Here is a 22,243-nt window from a genome sequence, read left to right as displayed (position 1 = left end):
TGTATCACAAAACATCCCACCATTATTATTGCAATTTTGCAATAAAGCCTAAAATATTAGGAGATATGACTATTCATTTCTCAATAAACCATAACTGTAGACGGTTTACAGTCTGGAAATGATTTTATTATTGTTCTCATCTTTTTATATTCAACGGATATGATAACCTGAGCAAAACAAAGCCCCCCCCCCCCAAAAAAAAAAAAGTAATAATGATAACAATAAATAAATAAATAAATAAATAAATGAATGTAAAAAAAATAATAAGAAGGTAAGAGGCCCGACAGACTTTTTGACATGCGTTGTGTCATTTGTTATAAACAGTGATGGTCGAAGCAATTGCATAATTCATGTGCATATAATTACGATATCAAATGTGGAGATAATGCCGTCGTCTTTATAATGAAGTGGTTTTAAGTCGCTCATCACTGACTCGAAAAAGTATTTTAAAAAAGAAAAACATATTTCCATGAAATTCAAAAAGTATAGGCCTATAGGTACCTATATCATTATTCTTCTAAGCGAAATATTATAAATGTTATACATATCAAGCATGTTTACAACTGGTGTTATTTTGATGTTACCTACATTCAGGAGCTTTGTCAGGGGTTGATGTCATCAGTCCATGGATTTGCATGCGTAACTTATAATTTTCTTTTTTACGTATTTCAATCCTTAGCATTGATACTTTTAATTCAGCAAATAAATTTCATGAGATGATAAGCCGGCTTACATAAAACAATAGGCCTATTGTTATAGTTCTACAAATAGCTATAGGCCTACATGTGGGGCGTTAAGGACAAATAACCCAAACATTTGTAATTAGCATTTAAGAAGGAGATCCGTTTCAGAATCAAGCCAACCTCAGCAAGACAATTATAAAAAACCTCTTCTCCGCATCAGTCCGCAGAATTAAAAACTGCACTGTCCATGATAAAACTATTTGCATATAGACGCATATAGACAGTTGCATATGCATCCGGGGTTTTGTGGTTCACCATGCTACAAATAATTCTCTGCTTGCTTTACTTGCTTTTCCCGATTGTAATTCCAAGTACTCTTGCTTCTGCAAAAATCATAATATCTGTGGGCATACTAGCATATGGATATATCTCCAGCATATATACCTGTATCACTTTTCTACATTTTCTTATCCCCGCAGCCGCTGCCCCCCCCCCCCCCCTCATTGGTTGGGGTCTGTTCACCGGAGATGAGCTTTTATCGACATCGAGTCATGTGTGATCCTACGTGTCATGTTAGATTAATAATATATGTATAGTATACGTGTAGGCCTCCCTGTGATTATTCAAGGAGGTACTAAAGGCGAGCATAGTACCTCCTTGCTTTATCCAGGGAGGTGAGACACCTCCCTGCTTTATCTAACAGAGATTTTACAGCTAGTGATCGTGATGAATACAGCGAACATACAAAGGTTCCTTTTGTGCAATGCCAATAGGTCCTATGACTGTGTCAAATCATTACCATGTTTGTCTAATATGAAGGCTAGCTGCATGCTTATTTACTTGAACCCCTTCATTTGTCACTCTAAGCTTGCGATATTTGATATCAAGATTTTTCCTTGAAACAAAACGTGAGCTAACTCGAAGATTGTGCTTTGTTTGCTCTGCCTTGCTCTTTGTTCAGTTTCAAGTACTCTCAGGACCCATCTGTACTTCAAATTCCCCGCGCCCATCAAAACTGACCTGTGCGTGGCCCTCGTCTTTTGTCTGTGTTGTGTCATGTGACCAAGCGAAGCACGCTCTCTGCCACTCGCGTGTGTTTTCATTCAAACGTAAGGCGGCATTTCACTTCCGCATTAGCGTGCATTCACACACGCGTGTGTGTAGAAAGGATTGAATGCAATAGACCTTCATTGAGAGTTATTGTATTGATGGCCTACCCCTATAGTGTAGTACAGTAGACCGAGGTACGGTCTTTCTGTGTCGGGCGCAGGCGAAAATCGATTTCATTCCAGTTCATGGATTCGCCAGCTGCACGCAGAGGTCTTTCCTGCTAGTTTTTCTGCCATTTTGAGGTAGTTATAGAGCTAGGTTTGAGGCCCTGCAAGTGCAAGTCTGCTATCAACTTCACCTTCAGTTCCATCGAAAAGCAGGTCATGGTTCACGTCGACAGAATCAGGATCATTCACTCTCGGTCGACACAACTATCAATCATTCCCCAAACTCAGGTTGGTTCTTACACTCACAGGTTACACTTTTAGTACATCTTCACCATTCATCCGCAGGGACCAGGTAAAAAGGGTAGGCAGACATTGACCGAAAGATCGGTCTGTATCTGTCCGTCGGGGAATGTTCCGCGGAGACTGCGTCTGGCTTCACGGATCCCCAAGACAGCGTTAATGGCAAAATATAAAAGAGTCCTCCGGACAGACGGATCTTTCTGTCTAGGCAGACATCGCTACAATCTACGGCTGTGCAGTGTCTGGACATGTAAATTCTTCTCCTTTTTCGGCAATTGCACAATTGCCCCTTTTTCATACTAATGTTAGAAATGGCTCTACTGTACAAGTCTCGTATAGAGTATTTCTAATTGAGATTTCTACTGTAACATTAAAGTGTAACAATGTCATGCCATAGTAAATTGGCTCTGCTACCTTCAACAAGTCCTCTTCTTCTTCTTCTTCTTCTTCTTCATGTGTATGGTAGGTGTGCAACACACCGACCGGGTCTATATGGACCGACCGCGCACTAATGGCATTGCGCGTACAGAAAGAAAATGTACGCATGGGTCTATGCGCAATGGTGTTCGATTCTCCACTGGGCTACGCTACCGAGTAAAATGTGGCGAAAACAACTAGAACTATTCTAAGTATTCCCTCTAAATTACCGAAATTTAGCAAAATCGAATAAGGTTTATCGTGTAGCTACATATAACTAGGCCTACCTTTGCTGACTCGTTAGATGTAGAGTATCCTTCTGTAATTAAAATTTGACGATTTTGACGGCAAAATTGTCACCGCCGCTTGTACGATCGTGCACACACGTTACACATACATACACATGACATAAACATTTTGTCGCCCGCTAGCTACGACCGTACAAGTTGATGCAGAAACGAGAAATGAATGAAAAAAACAAACCGCCTCATCTAATTTATTTCAATTACCCATGGTACGGTGAAAAGTTTCCTAATGAAAATCAATTCAAATTCATCAAACAGTCCTTCAAAAGTAATATCGAAGGATTCAAAATATATTCAAATATTATTGGGGGGAAAATGACGGCTAGAAAAAAACAGCGGCCTGTCGAAAAAACGCATTTAAGTGCCCTTTATACGTATTATCAGGGTGGTCGGTTGAAATGAGCAGGGCAACTGAGTGCGGAAAAAATGACACCCCACGCGTTCGAAGCCGCCATCTAAGAGCGCGTACCTCAGATCGCATTTTCAGCGCGTGCTTGTGAATCCGGAGTATTTTTTCTACACGTGAGTAAAATCTCAATCAAATTGTGAGATTTTTCACGTTTCTATTGATAGAAAAACGTTCGGTGTCCGGTATTACGAACACCCAACCATACTGTCCAACACCCCTTATTAGGGGCCAACCGGACAGGGGGTGCGCTGGTGTTAAAATTGCGCGGAGAGAGAAGTGTGGGGTCTAGTTGCTTTGCTCCTGGATGTATTGTAGGGTTGCTGCTTTAAAAGAGTCCTTGCTTGTGATGTTAGAAACTGTTGATGGGAGTGAGTTCAAGTCTATGATTGTTCTTGGGATAAACGAGTATTTATAACAGTTTTTGTTCGTGGCGATAGGGATGAAGCTTGTAGTGGATGATTTCCGGAGAACCCTTCGGACCGGACGCAGGGCTTTTCGAACTGGGATGGATAGGCGACCCGCAAGCGCTTCGCGGAATGTGGTGATGCAGCCTACTCGGCGTCGATGTTTCAGCAGCTCCCAGTCTAACAGTTAACGTTACAAGACTTGACTCTTGACCTTGTATGATTGAGGGTACCACCTATCGTCACCCTAATAACGATCTGTAGCTTGTTTATTCCAAAAGTATAAAACAAATTCGCCTAATTCTTATCTCAAACATGCCATAAATACTGCAGTTTTGAATGTCGTGACCGTCTCGTTGATTCTGAATCTCCGTTTTAAAATAACATTATTTTAGTGCATGCGTTCCATTTTCTTCGCGCAGCTTAAAAGGGTACCTCACGATTGGCACCCCCTCCCTCCATAGGTAATACACGTGAATTTCACAGTCATGCGTCGTTACTGAGCAGAAGTGTAATTGAAACGTGTTTAGTTTGGTTTGTTAGTTCGTTTGTGAGTTTGATTTTCGTTTCTTCGTTTTTATTGTTTTCATAGCTAATGGCACTATAATCCCGCGCGTACCTTTTCGTTCTATAAGCAAACAGCCATAATACGCAGGGTGCCGATGTCAGAGTACCCTGCCGATAGGTGGTACCCTTACCATACAACTTTACACAAGTAACGTTAGAGGTCTACAAAATAAAGTTATAGAGTAGAACACGACAAGACTTGATCATGTTGATTCTTTTAACGTTGTTCGTTAAAGTAACCCCGGGGCGCTCCTGAGTCCTTGTACAGTGAGGCGTACCACGTATCGGCAGGGTACCTTTACATCGGCACCCTGGCTATCCCTGCATATCATGGTTGTTATAGAACAAAAAGGTATACATGGGATTAAGCGCCATGCATTAGCTATGAAAATAATAAAAACGAAGAAACGAAAAACAAACTCATAAACTAACTAACAAGCCAAACTAAACACGTGAAATTCATGTGTATTACTTATGGAGTGAGGGAGTGCTGATGATTTATAGTGAGGTAGGCCCTACCCTTTCAAGCCGCGAGAAGAAAATGTATTGCACGCACTAAAATGACACTATTTTACAACTGAGATTCAGAATCAACAGGATGGTCACAGGGTGAGAAACTGCAGTATTTACGGCATATTTGAGGCAAATTTATACTTTTGGAATAAAGAAGCTGCAGATCCTTCTCAAAGGGTGATGATAGGTGGAACCCTCAATTATACACAGTTATACTGTGGGAGCAACTAGACAGAAAAATCTGTCTGTCCGGAGCCCAGGGAGTCTCTTATCATTTTTGACTTTATCAGCCATATCGGGATCCGTGAAGCCAGATGCAGTCTCCATGACCACGGAACATATCCTCGATGGCCAGATACAGATCGATATTTTGGTCACATAAAAACTGTCTGGATCTAACATGTTTACAGTACATGTAGCTGTGGCAACCTTTTAGTTTTCACTTGCCAAATGAAGACAAAACTAATTTAGAGGGATCAAGAGTATTCTATGCCCTGAAAGTTCTAGGGAAGTTCGAATACTGATAAATCTGCTTCTTCTTTGGTAGCCTCTTGTTTAAGGTACTGTACAGTACAGTTAGGCAGCCCCTCACAACAGACAAATTATCTTCCATTTACTCTGCTGTACAGACTTAATTTACCCGACGACGGCAAGTAGGAAACAGGGTAGAATTCCCCTTTTTCTGTTGCAACTAATACAAGAGATCGCAAAACTTGGCATACTTTAATACTTGCCTCACCCATAGTTATAAGATGCTATTTTGCATGCATGCTTTATCAGGTGAAATGGGCTTTACATCTGCTCACCTACAAGATGCAGCAGTCGCATTCAAACCACTGAACTTGCATACATGTGTGCAGCAGAGTGAGTGGAAGATCTGTCTGTTGTGAGGGGCCGACCATATTAGATTTTTGTTAACTACAACTGTACAGTTAACAAGAGGCCACTGAACAAGAGGCAGATTTATCAGTTCCGGGAAGAAGGAGTTTTGGTGTTGCTGAGTCCTTGATTGTGATACACAGTGTAGGCATCCTTGCTTGTGCGTGTAGCAGTCTACCTAGACTCGATGTAAGTTGGTGATCTCGTAGTAGATTTAGTGATTGTGAGAAGCTGGTTGTGGACCTTGGAAGTTAATATAGAACATCACACAAGCTAGAGCAGAGGATGTTCTTGTTGATGTTGGACTCGTGGAATGATGTCCATCCAACTCCTGCAGCTGCTGCATTGTTGATAAACTTAATGTGTTTAAGTACATGGTTCAGGGCAGCATTCACAGAATCTGTGTCCTATGCACCAACTTGCTAATACAACAGCTGTCCTTATCTATTAAAGGCGCATACTCCCGGTAGTGCAGAGGGTGCTGTTGACTATACTGCCGATCACTGTTAGCATTGATACGAAGCTTGCCAAAGTTGAGCTGTCATCAAGAATAAAGCGTGTAGGTGTTGCTAAGTAATGTTGCCTTTATTGTCTTCTCTGTGCATCACGCAGTCTGTAATAATGCCAGGATGCGTGCATATAATGTGCTTCTTATTATATCACAAAAGAAGTTTGCTAAAGCTGTCATCCCCCTCAGCCGAATCATGAGCCGAACTGTGATTGGACCACTGACTACAGTGGATTGGACTTCTTCGGACTCGGGGGAAATGGGTCACAGTGTACGAAGCGCTAAAGAGGAGTTGATTGCGTAGGTCTCTATAGGAAACTTGCGCCGTGCGCCCGTGTATGCATTTGACTAAACCACCGTGACCAAGTGCCTTTAAGGCTTAGGATGCTGAATTTGGTAGGATAATAACTTCAGCTCAGTCATGACCATGATTGCACATTGATAATGAACTGCACTACTAGAACCCCTATTTACAGTACTATAGTGCTCTTGACCTCTAGTTCCAGGTATAAAATGATGTGATCATAAAGTTATTGCGATTGATTGGACCGTAGTAAAAGTTATAAACAAGATATGCTGCTCTAAAGTACCAACAATGATGAACTGATCAGCTTAAGCAAAGAGGGGTGCAATGCTCACATTCTTGGGCATGTAATATGCTTTTTAATGCCCCAGGCTTCAGAGTTATTCGGTTAACTACATGTAGATGCTTTTGTTCTTATCAGTGTCAAGTTATATTACATTCCAAGTAACCAAAGGTCGTCAGACTGTTTGACACCAAATTGATACTGTGCTCTACTTGTTTCATCCACAATAGCCTTCCATTTGATGCATTTCTTAATTATTAATTCTTTCTTTCTTTTTTTCTTCCGGTTGTTCATGTAATTTTCTATCAAATCAGATCCATCAACCTTCAAGAACATACTTGAGCCAGATGAAAACAGCCGACACCTAGCGGCCCTTTTTTATTCACAGACGTATCAAGCCCAGCAACGTATCGCGTACCTGGTGACTGAACACTTTCCTCAACTCCCAAGCTCAACGTTCCGAGAATTCATCGACTCCCATCTTTATTCCCGACACGCTTGCGGACAGAGTTCGAGACCATGGATCGGAACAGGAAGAAGTTAAGGCTCCCGCTGACCAGCGAGGGCGTCTTCTCACCTTCATTCTCCCAGACCCAGTCCAGTCCCATGACGGCCCTATCTGCTTGCATGGGAGAGCTGTCATGGTAAGCCACATCTAACACTTGTAACAAAACTGTCATTACAAGGAAGTAAGAATTTAGACAGACAGGGGAGGAATATTTCTTTGTAATGTATTTTTTACATTTGAAAGTCAATGAGTTGGTCATATGTGACAGTGCATCACAAAACCAACAAAAAGTCACACGCATTGATTTTGTGTGAGGACTGAAAATATGTAAAATCTGTAAACCCAGCCAATCTTGAGTTTTTTGTATTTCTTGAAAGAGCAAGGCTTCTTCTCATAATACTGTACGAGCTGAAATTTTCGCGGTGGTTTTATTTTCGCGAATTTCGCGAATCGCCTTTGAACCGCGAAAATAACAACACGCGAAAATAACAACGCGTGAATAGCTAAGTTCAGTTAGACCCTCGCAACCGCGAAATTAACAACACGCGAAAATGTCCTCCAAGTATCAATTCACGAAAATATCTGTACGCGAAAATTTCAGCTCGTACAGTACTAGAGTTTGGAATCATAAAACTAACAGGAAATTGTGTTTTTAGCAGTTTTTCTCAAACACTTTCTGGTAGAATAGTTTGATAAGGTGCGCCTTATAGAGTCCCCTTTTCATTTCTTAAAGGACAAGTTCACCTTCATGTACATGTGGATTGAGTGAATGCAACAATATTAGTAGTACACATCAGTGAAAGTCTGAGGAAAATCCGACAATCCATTCAAAAGTTATGAATTTTGAAGTATCTGCGCAATTACTGCTGGATAAGAAGACTACTACACTGTGTGATGTCACATGCGTACAACGATAAAATGAAAATAAAAAGAGAATTTCACAAAATTTGACTTTTTGAATAAAGTACACATTTCTTGGACTTGTTACTGATATATGTTAAGGATAATATTATTCCCCTTGCCTTCTGAAAGAGAGAAGTCGAGTGTTCTTTTGTTATGCGAGAAAAGTGAAAATAAGGTGAATTTTCTTTATACTTTCTTTATACCGTTGTACTCATGTGACATCACAAGCTATAGTAGTCTTCTCATCCAGCTATGACTGAGCAGAAACTTTAAAAATTCATAACTTTTGAACGGATTGTCGGATTTTCCTCAAACTCTCACTGATGTGTTCTACTCATATTGCTGCATTCACTCAACCCACATGTCTATGAAGGTGAACTTGTCCTTTAAAAACCCTTTCCATACTCTTCACTTTTAACTCTAATAACTTTGGAAAGGATGATGCAACTACTTTGAAAGTTTGCATTAATTAATCATTTGCAGAATGTGTTAATAAAGCATGCTCAATTTCAGCTTAATCTGATAATCCCTTAGTTGTTGCTCCTGTGGTTGCCATCCTGTTTTTGTTCCATTCATCACACAGCTAGCTAGGCTTGGTAAAGATTAAGCGCTTGAGTAAACCCTTTGCTTCAGAGCCTCTTTACTCAGTACACACTTTCCAGAATGTGTGCTTTCTTTCCAATATTAGGATAGGTCAGGAGAGTCCATTTGAATTGAGTTTTACTTCGTTTTAAATCAGCTCTTTCAGAATCTGCTCTAAACTGAAAATCCATGTCTGGAGACTTTTTGTTGGTTTTGTAATGCTGGGTCACATTAATATACTTACCTGAGCTGCTCATCCTTATATGTGTCAACTATGTATTGTTTCATGAAACTCTCCTCCTCCCCTTTCAAAAACACACACATTCACACACTCACACACACACACACACACACACACACACACACAACACCACTGATGCAATGTTAATGTTGATTATTGATTATTGTTTTTTAATTACTGTTATTCGTGTAGTTATTATTATTATTACTACTAATTACTATTTCTACTATGATTACCATTGTTGTCATAGTCATTGTAATGACTAGGTGATGACTTCATGATTATTCTACGATGATGCCTATTATTGTCATCATCATCATTATTTTTCATCATCATCACTGATTACCCTGTCTTGTTCACCAGTTTCGGTTCCACCCCAAAGAGGAGGCTATCAATGTCGAGTATAGGGGAAACCCCTCCAGCTAGGCCTCTGTTCCATGGAACCTCTCCACACAGCTCAGGTAAGCTGACCGGTAGACCTAAAGATAAGATGAATGATGTTCATGATGACATGACATTTACTCCTGTGACAATTGCTACTGTCATATATTCTCCAAGGACTTAGGGTTAGGGTTTAGGTTGTGATACAGGTTTTTAGGTTTAGGTTGATATGAGGATTAGGGTTGGGGTTATGTTTGTGGGTAGAAATTATGTTTGGCTTAGGATGGAGATATTTCATGGGAGCAATTGTGGCAGGAGCAAATGTCATGGAACCAATGTTCAGCGAGGTTTTTATTTTCGCAAATTTCGCGAGTAAGGTGCTATTTGTTAAGTCAAAGACACGCAAAAATATTGACTCTGATCCCGATGTGAATGTGACGTACATGTGTACACTCTCCATTCAGTACAGGACTCCACGATCGCGAATTTAACCACTCGCGAAATGGTCGGGAATTCCCGATTCAGGAAAATTTAGACTCGCAAAAATTATGGCGTATACAGTATGTAGGCAGACATGATACTTGTACCCTGTCACATTGATGTATGACAGAACCTTACATGACTGTTTCTTGAATGAGACCTCTGGATGATTTCAGACTTTAACATTTGAAAAACTTTTAATTGGTAATATTTGGTACTAAGTTTAAGAATTTATAGCAACTGGGATGTGGAATAAGAATGTTTTCAAAGATGATAGCAAATCATGATGAACAAGGATGATGACAATATGGTAGCTTCACCATAAGAATGCATTCAACATGAGTGACGGCTCAAGGAAGCAGAACAAAAAGAGGAAGCATGCATAAATTCTACACAGGTTAACATGTTAAGCAAGCAGTATTGTAATGGATTACATAAAATGCTACATTTCTGAAATATGTAAGCCTCCTACAAATTTGTATGTCATCATCCTCGCTCAATGCAATATGCTTTGAGTTTTTCAGAGCATTGGCTTCTCTGCTCAAGGGCAACAACAAATTCTACAAATATATACTTGGCACTGTCTCTTTTATGCAGTGGCGGATCCAGAGGGGGGCGCAATCGGCGCACGCTCCCCCTATATTTCGTTAAAAACAAAAGAAATAAAAAGAAAAAAATGAAATGAAACCCAAAAGTGGCACCACAAATATTAGTTGTGCCCCCCCCCCCCTTCCAGAATTCCTGGATCTGCCCCTGTTTATGTACTATGTTATGCAATATCATGAAAATACAAAGTCACTGCTGAGTCGATACAATGCTTCAATGCATAGCTGAGAATGTTTTATTGGTATTTCATTTCTGGAAGACAAGTCAGAAAATATAAACATGTTTTTGAACAGGAGACTTACCGAGTACTGACGTATCTCATCTAGTTTGAAAATTTGTTTTTTTGTTTGTTTGTTTTTACCAGTATCACTGATTGTCATTATGTTCATTAGATACATGATAAAATCAAAGAATTATGTTTTCAATTTTCATGAAATTTCTTACAAAATATGTTTTGTTTTTGGACATACATTGTATATGCATCACTCTGTTTGTTGCAGTCGACTTCAACATATAGGGGGCATTTCATTGCAACAGCCATGCATGTAAACAATAATACATTGGAGAATGACCGTATCCGGGCACTTACCCCCGGGCAACTACCCTCCGGATAACTACCACCCGGATAATTACCCCCCGGGTCTATTCCCCCTTAGGGCAACTACCCCCCGGACAATTACCCTCCGAGGGTAATCACCCTCCAGGGCCATAACCCCCTAGGACAATTACCACCCGGTCATCTACCCTCCTAGGGCAACAACCCCCAAGGGCAATTACCCCTAGGACATCTACCCCCTGGATATCTACCCCCTGGGTAACTACCCCCTGGATGACTACCCCCCGGATAACTACCCCCCAGATAACTACCACCCGGATAACTACCCCCTGGATAACTACCCCCCGGATAACTACCCCCTGGATAACTACCCCCCGGAGAACTACCCCCTGGGTAACTACCCCCCGGATAACTACCCCCAGGATAACTACCACCCGGATAACTACCCCCCGGATAACTACCCCCAGGATAACTACCACCCGGATAACTACCCCCCGGATAACTACCCCCAGGATAACTACCACCCGGATAATTACTCCCCGGATAACTACCCCCGGGATAACTACCACCCGGATTACTACCCCCCCCCCCCATAACCATACCCCGAACCCCCCCCCCCCCCCGCCCCCTCCTGATACTTACCTACTGGACAACCCCCCCTCCCCGCCCCCCGAAAGTTACCACCCGTTGTAATTTTTCCATAAGTTCATAACACCATATCAGAAGATGCACCTTTCTCTTACACTGTCATCATTTGTGACCCTGCACCTCAAAACAAACAAAAAGTCGCCAGATATGAATTTTTATAGTTAAGACCATATTCTGAAAGAGCAGACTTTAAGCTTTAAAATGATGTATAACTCAAATCAAATGGACTCTCCTAACCTATCTAAATATTGGAAAGAAAGCACAAACTCAGGAAAAGTGGGAACTGAGAAAAGAGGCTCTGAAGTACAGTGTCTATTCAAGCACTTAATCTTTACCAAACCGTGCTGGCTGTGCGATGAATGGGACAAAGAACAGGAAGTAAACCGCCAGATTTACAACAATGAAGGGATTATCAGATTAAACTGAAATTGAGCATGCCTAATTAACACATTCTGTCCATAATTACTGCCAATTTTCAAAGCAATATAGCACTATCCTTTCAAAGATTATTAGAGTTGAAAGTGAAGAGTGGTTTTTCAGAAATGAAAAAGGGATTCTAAAGACACGCATAATCACACTATTCTACCAAAAATGTTCGAGATAAACTGCTAAGAAAACACACTTTCCTGCCCGTTTTATGATACCAAATTTTAGCATAAAAGAAGACCCGCTCTTTCAGAAAATATGAAAAAGTCAAGTTCGGCTAGGTTGACCCATTTCACTTATTTTTAGTCCTCACGCAAAATCAGTGTGTGCAACTTTATGTTCGTTTTGAGGTGCACGGTCACATTTACTCTTTTGGCTTGTCATTTTCTACCGTTATAACACATTAGACGATAAATATAAGAAAAGGAGAGTTGATTTCACTGCAATTCATATTCTGTTAACATTAGCGAGGAACCCTTCGATATAAAGCCATAATTTCTGATAGGATCCGGGCACGGTTTTATGAAAGTTATCAGTCCTGACAAGCTGTCAGTTCCACCAGGGAGGTGAGACAAAAAGGAGTGGGCACTCTGCCCTGAGGGTTTTCCCTATCACTCAACACAGGATTACAAGGGATCAGTGCCCCAACGAACAAGTAAACAACCTCTTACGTAACGAGGTCAGTCTGATCGTTATCACTGCTGTTTGATGTTCGATCCTCGGGGCCGCGGTGACTTGGCCCTCTATCGTTAGGAGTATGGACAGGACAGTTGACTTGTGTGTGTTCACAAGGACGTGTATGAGGGTTCTACATTCTTTATGCAGGCTCACACGGCATATACTCTTGGGACCTGCTAGTCTAAGAATTCAGCTCTCGATAGATACAAAAATTTTGAAAATCGGCCTAGAAGAAGTTGAGTTTTGACAATGTAACTGTTTAACAATAGCCATTGTTTTGTTCTTGTCTTAATCAAATTACGACGCAATGTCAAGTGTAAATCCTGACTAGTGCTGACGAAATTCACCTGTAGATCAGCAGATGTTGGGGTTTTTCTTTAGTCTGATGTATCACTTCATTGTTCGCTCGTGTTGGTTCTCTTGTCATATTTTTTGGGAAACTTGCGTACATCCGCCAAGACATGTTTTTTGTGGTCCCACTAACATATTTTTGTGAGCAATTTTAGTTCTCCAGGGGATGAAAACACTATTTGAATGTTTTTTTGTTGTATGCTGGGGATATATTGAGGCAGGAGGGCTCGAATCTACAACAGAGTGGTCATGATGGAGACTACTATAGGACCTAATCTTGGTGAAATAACTTGCCTCCTTGCCTGGTGTACGGTGAAAACATGTGAGAGTTCAGTGAGAGCTGAACTATCTCACATGTCCTGTATCACTGTATGCCTGATAAGATATTCACCATGGTGCTTTTTTTGTCTGTCTCTCTGTTTTTGTTTTATTCTTATTTGAAAGCTGAATGGGTATTTTTATGATGGTTGTTGCTGTTGTGGTTGGTATTTTCTGTGCTAGCTTGGTATTAAAATCATTATTATCATCAGACATTGTTAGGGCCTGTGTTCCACTACTCAGCTGTTCATGTTTCCTTCATATTCTTACAATCAGTATATCATTATTGGTGCTGGTAATCATTATTATTCAATGTTTTTAAGTCTGTGTTAATTTGTTTCCATTTCATGTAAAAGTTATTTTACCATAATAGCATGCAAAGTACATTTTTTGTTCCCAAGAAATCTTCTAGTACATGGACATGTTAACGCACATAAATTATAATACCTTGAATACTAGCTGCAAAATTCAAAATGTGACCATGCAACCAGTTCACTGCACATCACAATGCACCAGTGTTGTTTGCAGGCACAGCAATGGGTAATGCACCAGTAATGCACCAGTATACACCACCCATCCAGTACCACGTGGAGTAATCCAGGTTCTGGCCAGGGAGGGGTGAGACCCACCAGCCTGTTGACAAGGATTGCGCATGTGCACTGTGCGGCCAAGCGGCAGTAATCTAGTTAGTGGAGTGGTCTCTTGGGGAGTGCGGCTCCGAGGATGGTTCAAAAGACACTAATCCAGTGCCCACTCCTTTTCCTCTCACCTCCCTGGTTCCACACAATTACCAATCGTTGGAGGTCGATCAAAGCAGGTCCATGGTAACAAGTCAGTGACTCGAGATTATCAATCAAGCAGAACCCATGGTTTTATTGAAATTATTAGAGACTAACAAGATGTCATAACTGGCAACTTTTATCAAACGGAGCCCTAATCTGTCATAAGAGTAAAATTACAGCTTGTTTTACATGCAAGTAGAATTGTGATAGTTTTCAAATTAAATGTTCTCGACACTTTAAGAGGAAATCCAGTTCAAATATAAGTTAGTCTCATTAGAAAAAGTAAAATATTATGAGTTTAACAGTATATTTTTTTTTTACAAAACACCCCTAGTTGTTAACGAAGTCTTTTGTCCTGCACCCTCTTTTTGAATAGATCTATAGAGAGTTGTAGTTGACAGAATCCTTTTTACATTATAGGGCTGCTCTGTTTTATCCCGGCCATTTCAAGAGTATTTTTTTTTCACAAAAACTTGAATCCTTCTTGGAATAACATGCTCTTTTTTTTAATATTTCGTAAGCGGTTTCTAATTATCTCACCCAAAAGATGTTTAAAACCTAAAGTTAGGTCTCGACCAAAACCAGATGATATGACTTTTTTTTCAATTCAAATAGCAAACGTTGTTCGAAAATAACAATGAGAGACGTACTTTTCTGGGGGAGAGTTATTGTAAGAGGGGTGATTGTTTGGAGCCTAATTTTAATAAGGAGTAATTGTCAAGGGAGGTAATGCTCTGCGGTGATCATACCAAGGAGGTGACAATCTCTTCCCACATCCTTGATATACTAGTTGTTAATGCCCAATAATGCAGTAGGGCAATTCTGAAATGAGCATTAACGGTATAACACTAAAATAGTTACAAAATTGATGAAACAATACAAAGAAAGCACATTAAGACAGAGACAAAGTACACAAATAATGATACAGTGCACTCCCGTTACAACGAACACGGTTATAAAGAAATTTCGTTGTAACGAAGCAAAACTTCTGGTCCCAAAATTATCACCATTAAAGTCTATGTACAAAATTCGCTTATAACGAAGACGGTTATAACAAAATTTTGTTATCACGAAGTCTTTTCTGAGCGCCACTGACAAAGAAAAACAAAAGAAATGTGCTCCGTTACAACGAAATGCGGATCGCATTCGAAAATGCATAGCGGAACAAGCATTTTTAAAGCGTCTCTGCATGAGCGAACGCATCATTGAATGTTCACTCCCGTGTATCACGCACAGTTTCCGAGGGGAACTTGCGTTATTGTAATACAATGATCTGAATTCAGTTAAGGTTTGTTTCATTGTTCCGAAGTCCTTTAATACAAAACACACAGATTCTGATACAACTAAATGTCCCTTAGTTCGGAAATGAAAGAGGGTTTGTTATTAAGCACATTTTGGCGTTATTCCAAAGGTTCGTTAATCCGATAATAGAATATGGTCCTTATTTTTATTCTTATACGTTTCGTTAGTCCGGAAATGACAGGAATTCAAAACGTTCGTTAATCGGAACATTACAAAAAGTATCGTTAATCCATGGTGAAAAAAGGAGAGTACACTAACAAAGCTTAAGAATTGCAATTCTTATAATCGTCTTAAGATAAATAAATCTTCGAAATAACAAACCTTTCTCATTTTTTTTTCATTAACAAAATTTCTTCGGAATAACGTACCTTATTTAATTTTCGGATGAAAAAGCCTTCGGAACAACGGACTTTCTGAATAGTGAACCTTTCTCTTTTTTTGATTCATAAACCTTCAGAATGACGAACCTCATTTCATTTTCAGATCAACGAACCTTCGGAAAATGAACAATATTTTGATCTATAAATTATGAACTCTCGGAATAATGATTCTGCGGAAATGCGAACCGTCACATAAACAAACCATCGGAATCCCGGGGATGGCGAAACTTCGGAATAAGGAGCCTTCGGAGTAACGTACTTTAGTAAGAAAAAACCTTTGGAATAGCGAACTGTAACCAAATCGTACACCGTCATTTCTACACATGTGTGACAACACAAACAACTTTATGCTCTTTTTAAAATGTAATATTTAAACGAAATTAAAAAGGTAATCTCCCATTTTACATAGCTTTCCAGCGTATTATGAGGATTCAACAAACAGATTTTTTTATGCGTGGTTTCCTTCTTTTCGTTATACATTGCATATTACATTTGTTCGGTTATAACGAAATTTCGTTAAAACGAAAAAAAAAAAGAACAACTGCCGGTCCTGAGCATTTCGTTTTAACGGGAGTGCACTGCAATGAACACACACGAGATAAATCCCTTGTAATGAGAGAAAGAGGAAAGGTGAGTTATGAATGACAGGAATAGACTACTTTCACGGTGGACAGAGAAAAGCGAGAGGGAAGAGGAAGATGATGGGTCAAAACTCAAAACCAGGGCACGTGAGGCATGAGATATAAGCGCCTCAAAATAAAGAAGTGTTACATGGAGTTGTGGTAAATGATAGACGATTGTGGTTAAAAAAATATTGCAAAAATCTTAACTCATTCTGAAGTGTAACATTGTGTTATGAGTGGTTCACAATCTACAAGCTTTGCTTTTTAGTGGACCTCTCCATCTTTCTTCCTTTTTTTTCAACTGAAGCATGACTTTGTATTTTTTTTTTGCCAGTATGCGCTCCTATGTTTATTGATACCATTTATTGATTAAGACAAATGTTCTTTGTTTATGATGTAAAACCGGATCTATCTTGTGTTATGTTTTTGTTGAAAAAGAAAAAAAGAAGAAGAATGAAAATAAATGAATTGAATTGAATTGAAAACATTTCTTCAAAATGTCTTTAGTTCAATGGTAAAGGCATTCAAACTTAAAACTTTTTTTATACTATACTATCAAGAGAAATCCAAAATTTCGGAACAGTAAAAGAAAATACAGATTTAGCGAAAATAGTTTTGGTTAAAGGCATTGACATTTACTGGATTACCGGGTAGGATATGAAGGGACAGCTTCGTTTTTTATGAACATAGAGTCAAAATACAGAGGGAGAAATTAAGCTTGTACATAAATCGTCCTAAATGCAAACGATACAAATCGTAAATCCTTAAGATGTTGTTTTCATAAGATGATGTATCAGTATGGCATCTCTGTGATTCCTGGCAGATAATATAAATAACTTCGTTTCCTTTAGTAATTATATTCTTTTTATCAAAAGTAAGATTGGGGTGGGGGGGGGTGGGGGCAATGACCCTGGAGGTAGTTACCCAGGGGGTAATTGGCGTGGTGCACTGTCCTGGGGGTAATTTTCCTCTTGATAGTTATAGGGGAGGGGGAGTTGTAGGCCTACTTACCCGGGGTAATCATCCATGGGAAGTTATCGGAGGGGGGTAGTTATCGGGTGGAAGTTATCTGGGGTCTAGTTTTCGGAGGAGGGGGTAATTAACCTGGGGATAATTATCCTGGTGGTAATTATCTGGGAGGGGGTAGTTATCCGGGGGGTGATTATCCGGGGGGGGGGGGGGGGGGGGGGTAATTCTCCGGGGGGGTAATTATCCGGGGGGGGGGGGGGGGGTGATTATCCGTGGGGTAATTATCCGAGGGGTAATTATCCGGGGGGGTAGTTATCCGGGGGGGGGGGGGGGGTAGTTATCCTGGGGGTAGTTACCCAGGGGGTAGTTCTCCGGGGGGTAGTTACCCAGGGGGTAGTTCTCCGGGGGGTAGTTATCCAGGGGGTAGTTCTCCGGGGGGGTAGTTACCCAGGGGGTAGTTTTCCGGGGGGTAGTTATCCGAGGGGGTAGTTATCCAGGGGTAGTTATCCGAGGGGTAGTTATTCAGGGGGTAGTTTTCCTAAGGGGAAATTGCCCTAGGGGGTGATTGTCCTAGGAGGGTAGTTGTCCGGGGGGTAGTTGTCCTGGGGGGTAATTATCCGGGTGGTAGTTATCCGGAGGGTGGTTTTCCAGGGGGTGGTGTTCCTAGAACCGAGAATGACATTTCCCAAGCCTATTTCTGCTGGAGTAGTGACCTCATTACTGTCACATTGTTCGTAACCTTTCATGCAACATGTTTGTAAAGATCATTGTTTCTGATCTGTTGTTTTCCACGCTCGCCCAGTTTCCCAGGGATCGTATTGCTCCTCAGAATTAGACTGCTCTGTTCTGTTGTTGTTTGCAGCCTTCCCTCTTCCAGCCCTTGATCCTTGATCTTTAGAGTCGTCTGAGAAAACTGTTTTCTGATTTCTTTCCTTATTTCTGTCCAAACTACTAAGGACCAAGGATATCTTTTTCTTCTGATTTTATCCCCCATGTTTGAAATGTTTCTATGGTATCCAATCAAGTTCTTCCTGATCATGTGGTTCAGGATAACATAAGGCTTCATTCATCTTGCCAAGTGATCGAAAAAGTTCACAAATAGGGATTTATAGAAATAAATTTCACTCAAACTATGAATTATTGCAGGATGCTCACTACGACGATTTTCTTTTTCTTTATAGGTTAAGAATAGCAACATTTAAAGAAGCAAATAGTCTTTTTTTTGGGGGGGGGAGGGGGTTCAGATGATAGCATCATATGGTGTTTCATTCAGATGAGAGCATCTCATTTTTTTATTTTTTATTTTTAAACAGCTTGGCAGATACAACTACACTGTAGAAAGTGAAAGCTGCATTGATGTCCACAGTAGGGTTGTGTATGTGTTTGTGTGTAAAATCATTGACTTTCATTTTATTATGACCAAAATATTATACATGTATAATAAGACAATGCTGCACACTGGCACTGGTCCGATGGTCAGGACCAGTAAAAATAACTGTCGGACCAGTAAGTTTCTTCAGGAATGGACCAGTAAAAGATGGAAAAACTGGGTACCAGTACCTACTGGTCCAACAGGCAGGTGTGATCAGTAGAAAAAAAATGGGTTAGTTTGCAGCCCTGAATAAGGGATAGGTTCTAGGTATGCTAATCATGCATATTTAATTTTCAGGATGGGATGGGAGCATTGATGTACAGCTTTTGATCATAGAATCCGTGATTTTAATCCTTTTACCGCCTTTAAATGTGATCAATAAACCTACAGTATGCTTTTCTCTCTCTCTCTCTCTCTCTTTTCTGATCATGGAATGAAGTTCCTTTAAACTGGAAAAAAAAAAATAGAAGAGAGATTTTCAGATCACCATAATGTAAGCATGTGTGTTTTTGTCATCTGACAAAGGAAAACATTCCTTTATGAAATTTCCCTATTGCTCCTAAAAGGTCAAATTTTTCATGTGCCCACGTACTTGTACATGATTCATGCTGACACGCCCACCTGGTTTCTTCAAGTGCTTTTGATACATGATGAATTTCATTGAGCAAATCACCCAACAAAAACAATTCAGCCATGAAAGCTTTCTGGTGTTTTGCTTTTTTTGAATGAGCAAATTACATTACCGTATATTGAGATGATCGAAGTAGTCATTAATGCCCCCTTTTACACTGGAGGGAGAATGATCTGTCCAAAGGGTTTAAAATGCTATGGAGGGCAGGTTGTAACTTTTGCAAAATAGCATGTTAACCCGTTGAGGATGTCCAGAGTGATTTTGCTACAGCACACATTTTCCATACACACCTGCTGGAGTATACTCGGGACTCGTCCCCAATGGGTGAAAACCTGAGGTTGGAACATTTTTGTATCATGACCATAGTCGTCATCTGTTGAATTGAATAGCTAGTCTATGTCCTTTAAAAGTAATGATACCTTCAACTTGTGATATGTGCATGTACTACTTTCCATCGCAATCATACTTGCAGTATCACCAGGAAGCCCACATCAAACAAAGCCAGAGCTAGCTGTCTAGCTTCACAATATATGTTGTGTTCCCAATTTGTTTACAAAACACAGAATGTAAAGATAGCTATAGAATTATGTTTTATGCGACTGTAATCCATTTCCTGCTAAAAGTCATCATGTCTACACTGTAGTTTTGAACAAGGCTACCATAATCTGATTTGAGAGATGTAACTCTAATTGATCTCATGTCGGGGAGAAAAAAATTGAAGGTTCGTGTACAGGTCAATGAGGGCTTATGAGTTGATGACTCCAATCCCCCCCCCCCCCCCCTCCAGTTTGTGTATACATTTGGCTAGTCTAGATTCTGAACTATTTTTTATGATGCTGTATTTTCATTTGTGCTGCTATTAACAGTTTGCATCAGGTCGAGTGGTGCGTGATCCCAAGAACCTGTCAGCACAGAGAGAGAATAGTCCAGACCAACTGCTCTCAGCTTAATGTCTTTCCGCCGCAGAATTTTGAGGGAGCATATTTCATGGGAATTACAAGTGCATGAACTTCAAACCTTGATAGTTAACGGAGAGCAACTGGTTTGGACTACACAAATCAAAATACAGTCAAACCTGTCTATAGTGGCCACCCAAGAGAGACGAAAAAAGAGGCCGTTTTAGACAGGTGGCCACTTTAGACAGGGGTTTTTTTTCTCCATTTTTACCCTGTTCAGTCAATTTCAGAGTCCAAATTTTCTTGCTTGTTCCACGTTGCAAAACATGGTCAGCGTATTACAGCTCATTCTTTCTTCATTTGAAATTGTAAATGATTTGATATTGATACCGTGATAAACTTTAACAGCGTTTTTATTAGTCAGCTCCTTAAATAACAGACACTGAAAGAAGAATGAAGGAAAAGTACAAAGGAACTGAGATCCATAATGACTGCACTGACACAAGCCTCTGCCCATGTTGTCGCAGGATGATAAAATGGTTATTTCATCAGTTTTGCTCTCGCTCTATTTCTCGGTCACACACACGCAATATACGGGCACTGGGGATTTAGTTCACAATCCCGCTTGATGCCGCAAAACTATGCGATATCCAAAAGAATTAAAAGCTCGGAAATATTCCTCTTTGTAAACGGGATTTACAGAATGTTTACGAGCAAGTGCAGATGAGTAATGCCTGGCATGTAGAGCCACTGCCTTCCAGAGCTAATGACGACATTTGTCTCTCTGCATCAAGGGCTTACTTCGGCCAGACGCCATAAATTGTGTTTTCTCAGAAGTTAAGCCCTGCCGATGTGGATATACTGCCAGACATACGGTGTATTTGTTCTACCTTGTGAACAACACAGCTGTAAACAATGTTGGACTAAGCCATATCATGAGACTTTTTGTAAATGATAAGTCCCTTGCTTTCCTTTTTGCTTTGTTTCTTTCCTGTCGCTTTCCTTTATAATGGGAGAGGGGTGAATGCAGAGTTCGTGCTATAATTACGATTACCAATTTTGATCGTCAAATTTGTTTTGATTACGGGTAAATGTAGTTTACTTTGCTTTTTTGTGTGTGTACGTTTGTTTTTTAATCTTCAGAGGTTGGTGTTTTTCTTGTCCACTGCATTGCCCAAAGTTTGACTAAATTTGCATCCTTCCTAAACTCATACCATCAGTAGGACTTTGAATCTGTCTCCTGTTGTCCCCAGAAATCTCTTGTGTCTGTATATTGTCTTAACACTTTCTGCTCCAGTGTGCGTACAGCACTATGGCGTTTTCTCTGCAAATCAGCATTCCAAGCTCGCAAAGGGTTAAGTTTTAACTGCAAGCTCCCATGTTCAATTATCCATGGAAAATGCACTGGTTACATGTATTTCCATGGAATGGAGCCTTTACATTTATTCCCATTGGGCTCATACGACAGATCTAGCAACTGTAGTGTGCCTTTAAGTAAAGATGGAAACATGTTTCATAAACACTGATTTAATAAAAGAGCAGGGAGAATGTGGAGATGTCATAATCCATAAAGCCATGTTATGAGCCATCAATTTCAGCTGCACTGAATTACAGTTTAGTCTCTATTCAGACCTGTCTGGATAGTTTGCACATTAGGGTTTGTTTGTTTCTTTGTTTGATTGCTTACGTAAGTCAAAGTGCTCAAGTGAGCTATAGTGATGACTTGTGTCCATCGTATGTTGTGCATTGTGCATCACGGGCTGTGCTTCGCCTGGAGTATCGCAGAATGAAAGGTTTGCACAATACAAAGTACATTGACCT

The 22,243-nt window shown here is 40.2% G+C and overlaps 1 protein-coding gene across 1 annotated transcript in view; it reads left to right on the top strand.

Annotated features, from left to right (window-relative positions):
- Nucleotides 1–2,085: 2,085 nt before the first annotated feature.
- Nucleotides 2,086–22,243, top strand: part of LOC139735709 (M-phase inducer phosphatase-like) — a 36,809-nt gene continuing 16,651 nt past the window's right edge. The window contains exons 1-3 of the mRNA XM_071646458.1: nt 2,086–2,188; nt 7,104–7,433; nt 9,387–9,496. Of these exons, the coding sequence (XP_071502559.1) occupies nt 7,309–7,433; nt 9,387–9,496 (235 nt within the window). The 5' untranslated portion in view covers nt 2,086–2,188; nt 7,104–7,308. The remainder of the gene's footprint in view (nt 2,189–7,103; nt 7,434–9,386; nt 9,497–22,243) is intronic.

The sequence above is a fragment of the Diadema antillarum genome, unplaced genomic scaffold, assembly GCF_040938485.1.
Source record: "Diadema antillarum isolate AM-2024a unplaced genomic scaffold, OU_Dant_1.0 seq00000593_RagTag, whole genome shotgun sequence".
Lineage (NCBI taxonomy): Eukaryota > Metazoa > Echinodermata > Echinoidea > Diadematoida > Diadematidae > Diadema > Diadema antillarum.
Note: the sequence above shows the minus strand (reverse complement) of the source record. Positions and strands in the feature narration are given on the sequence as shown.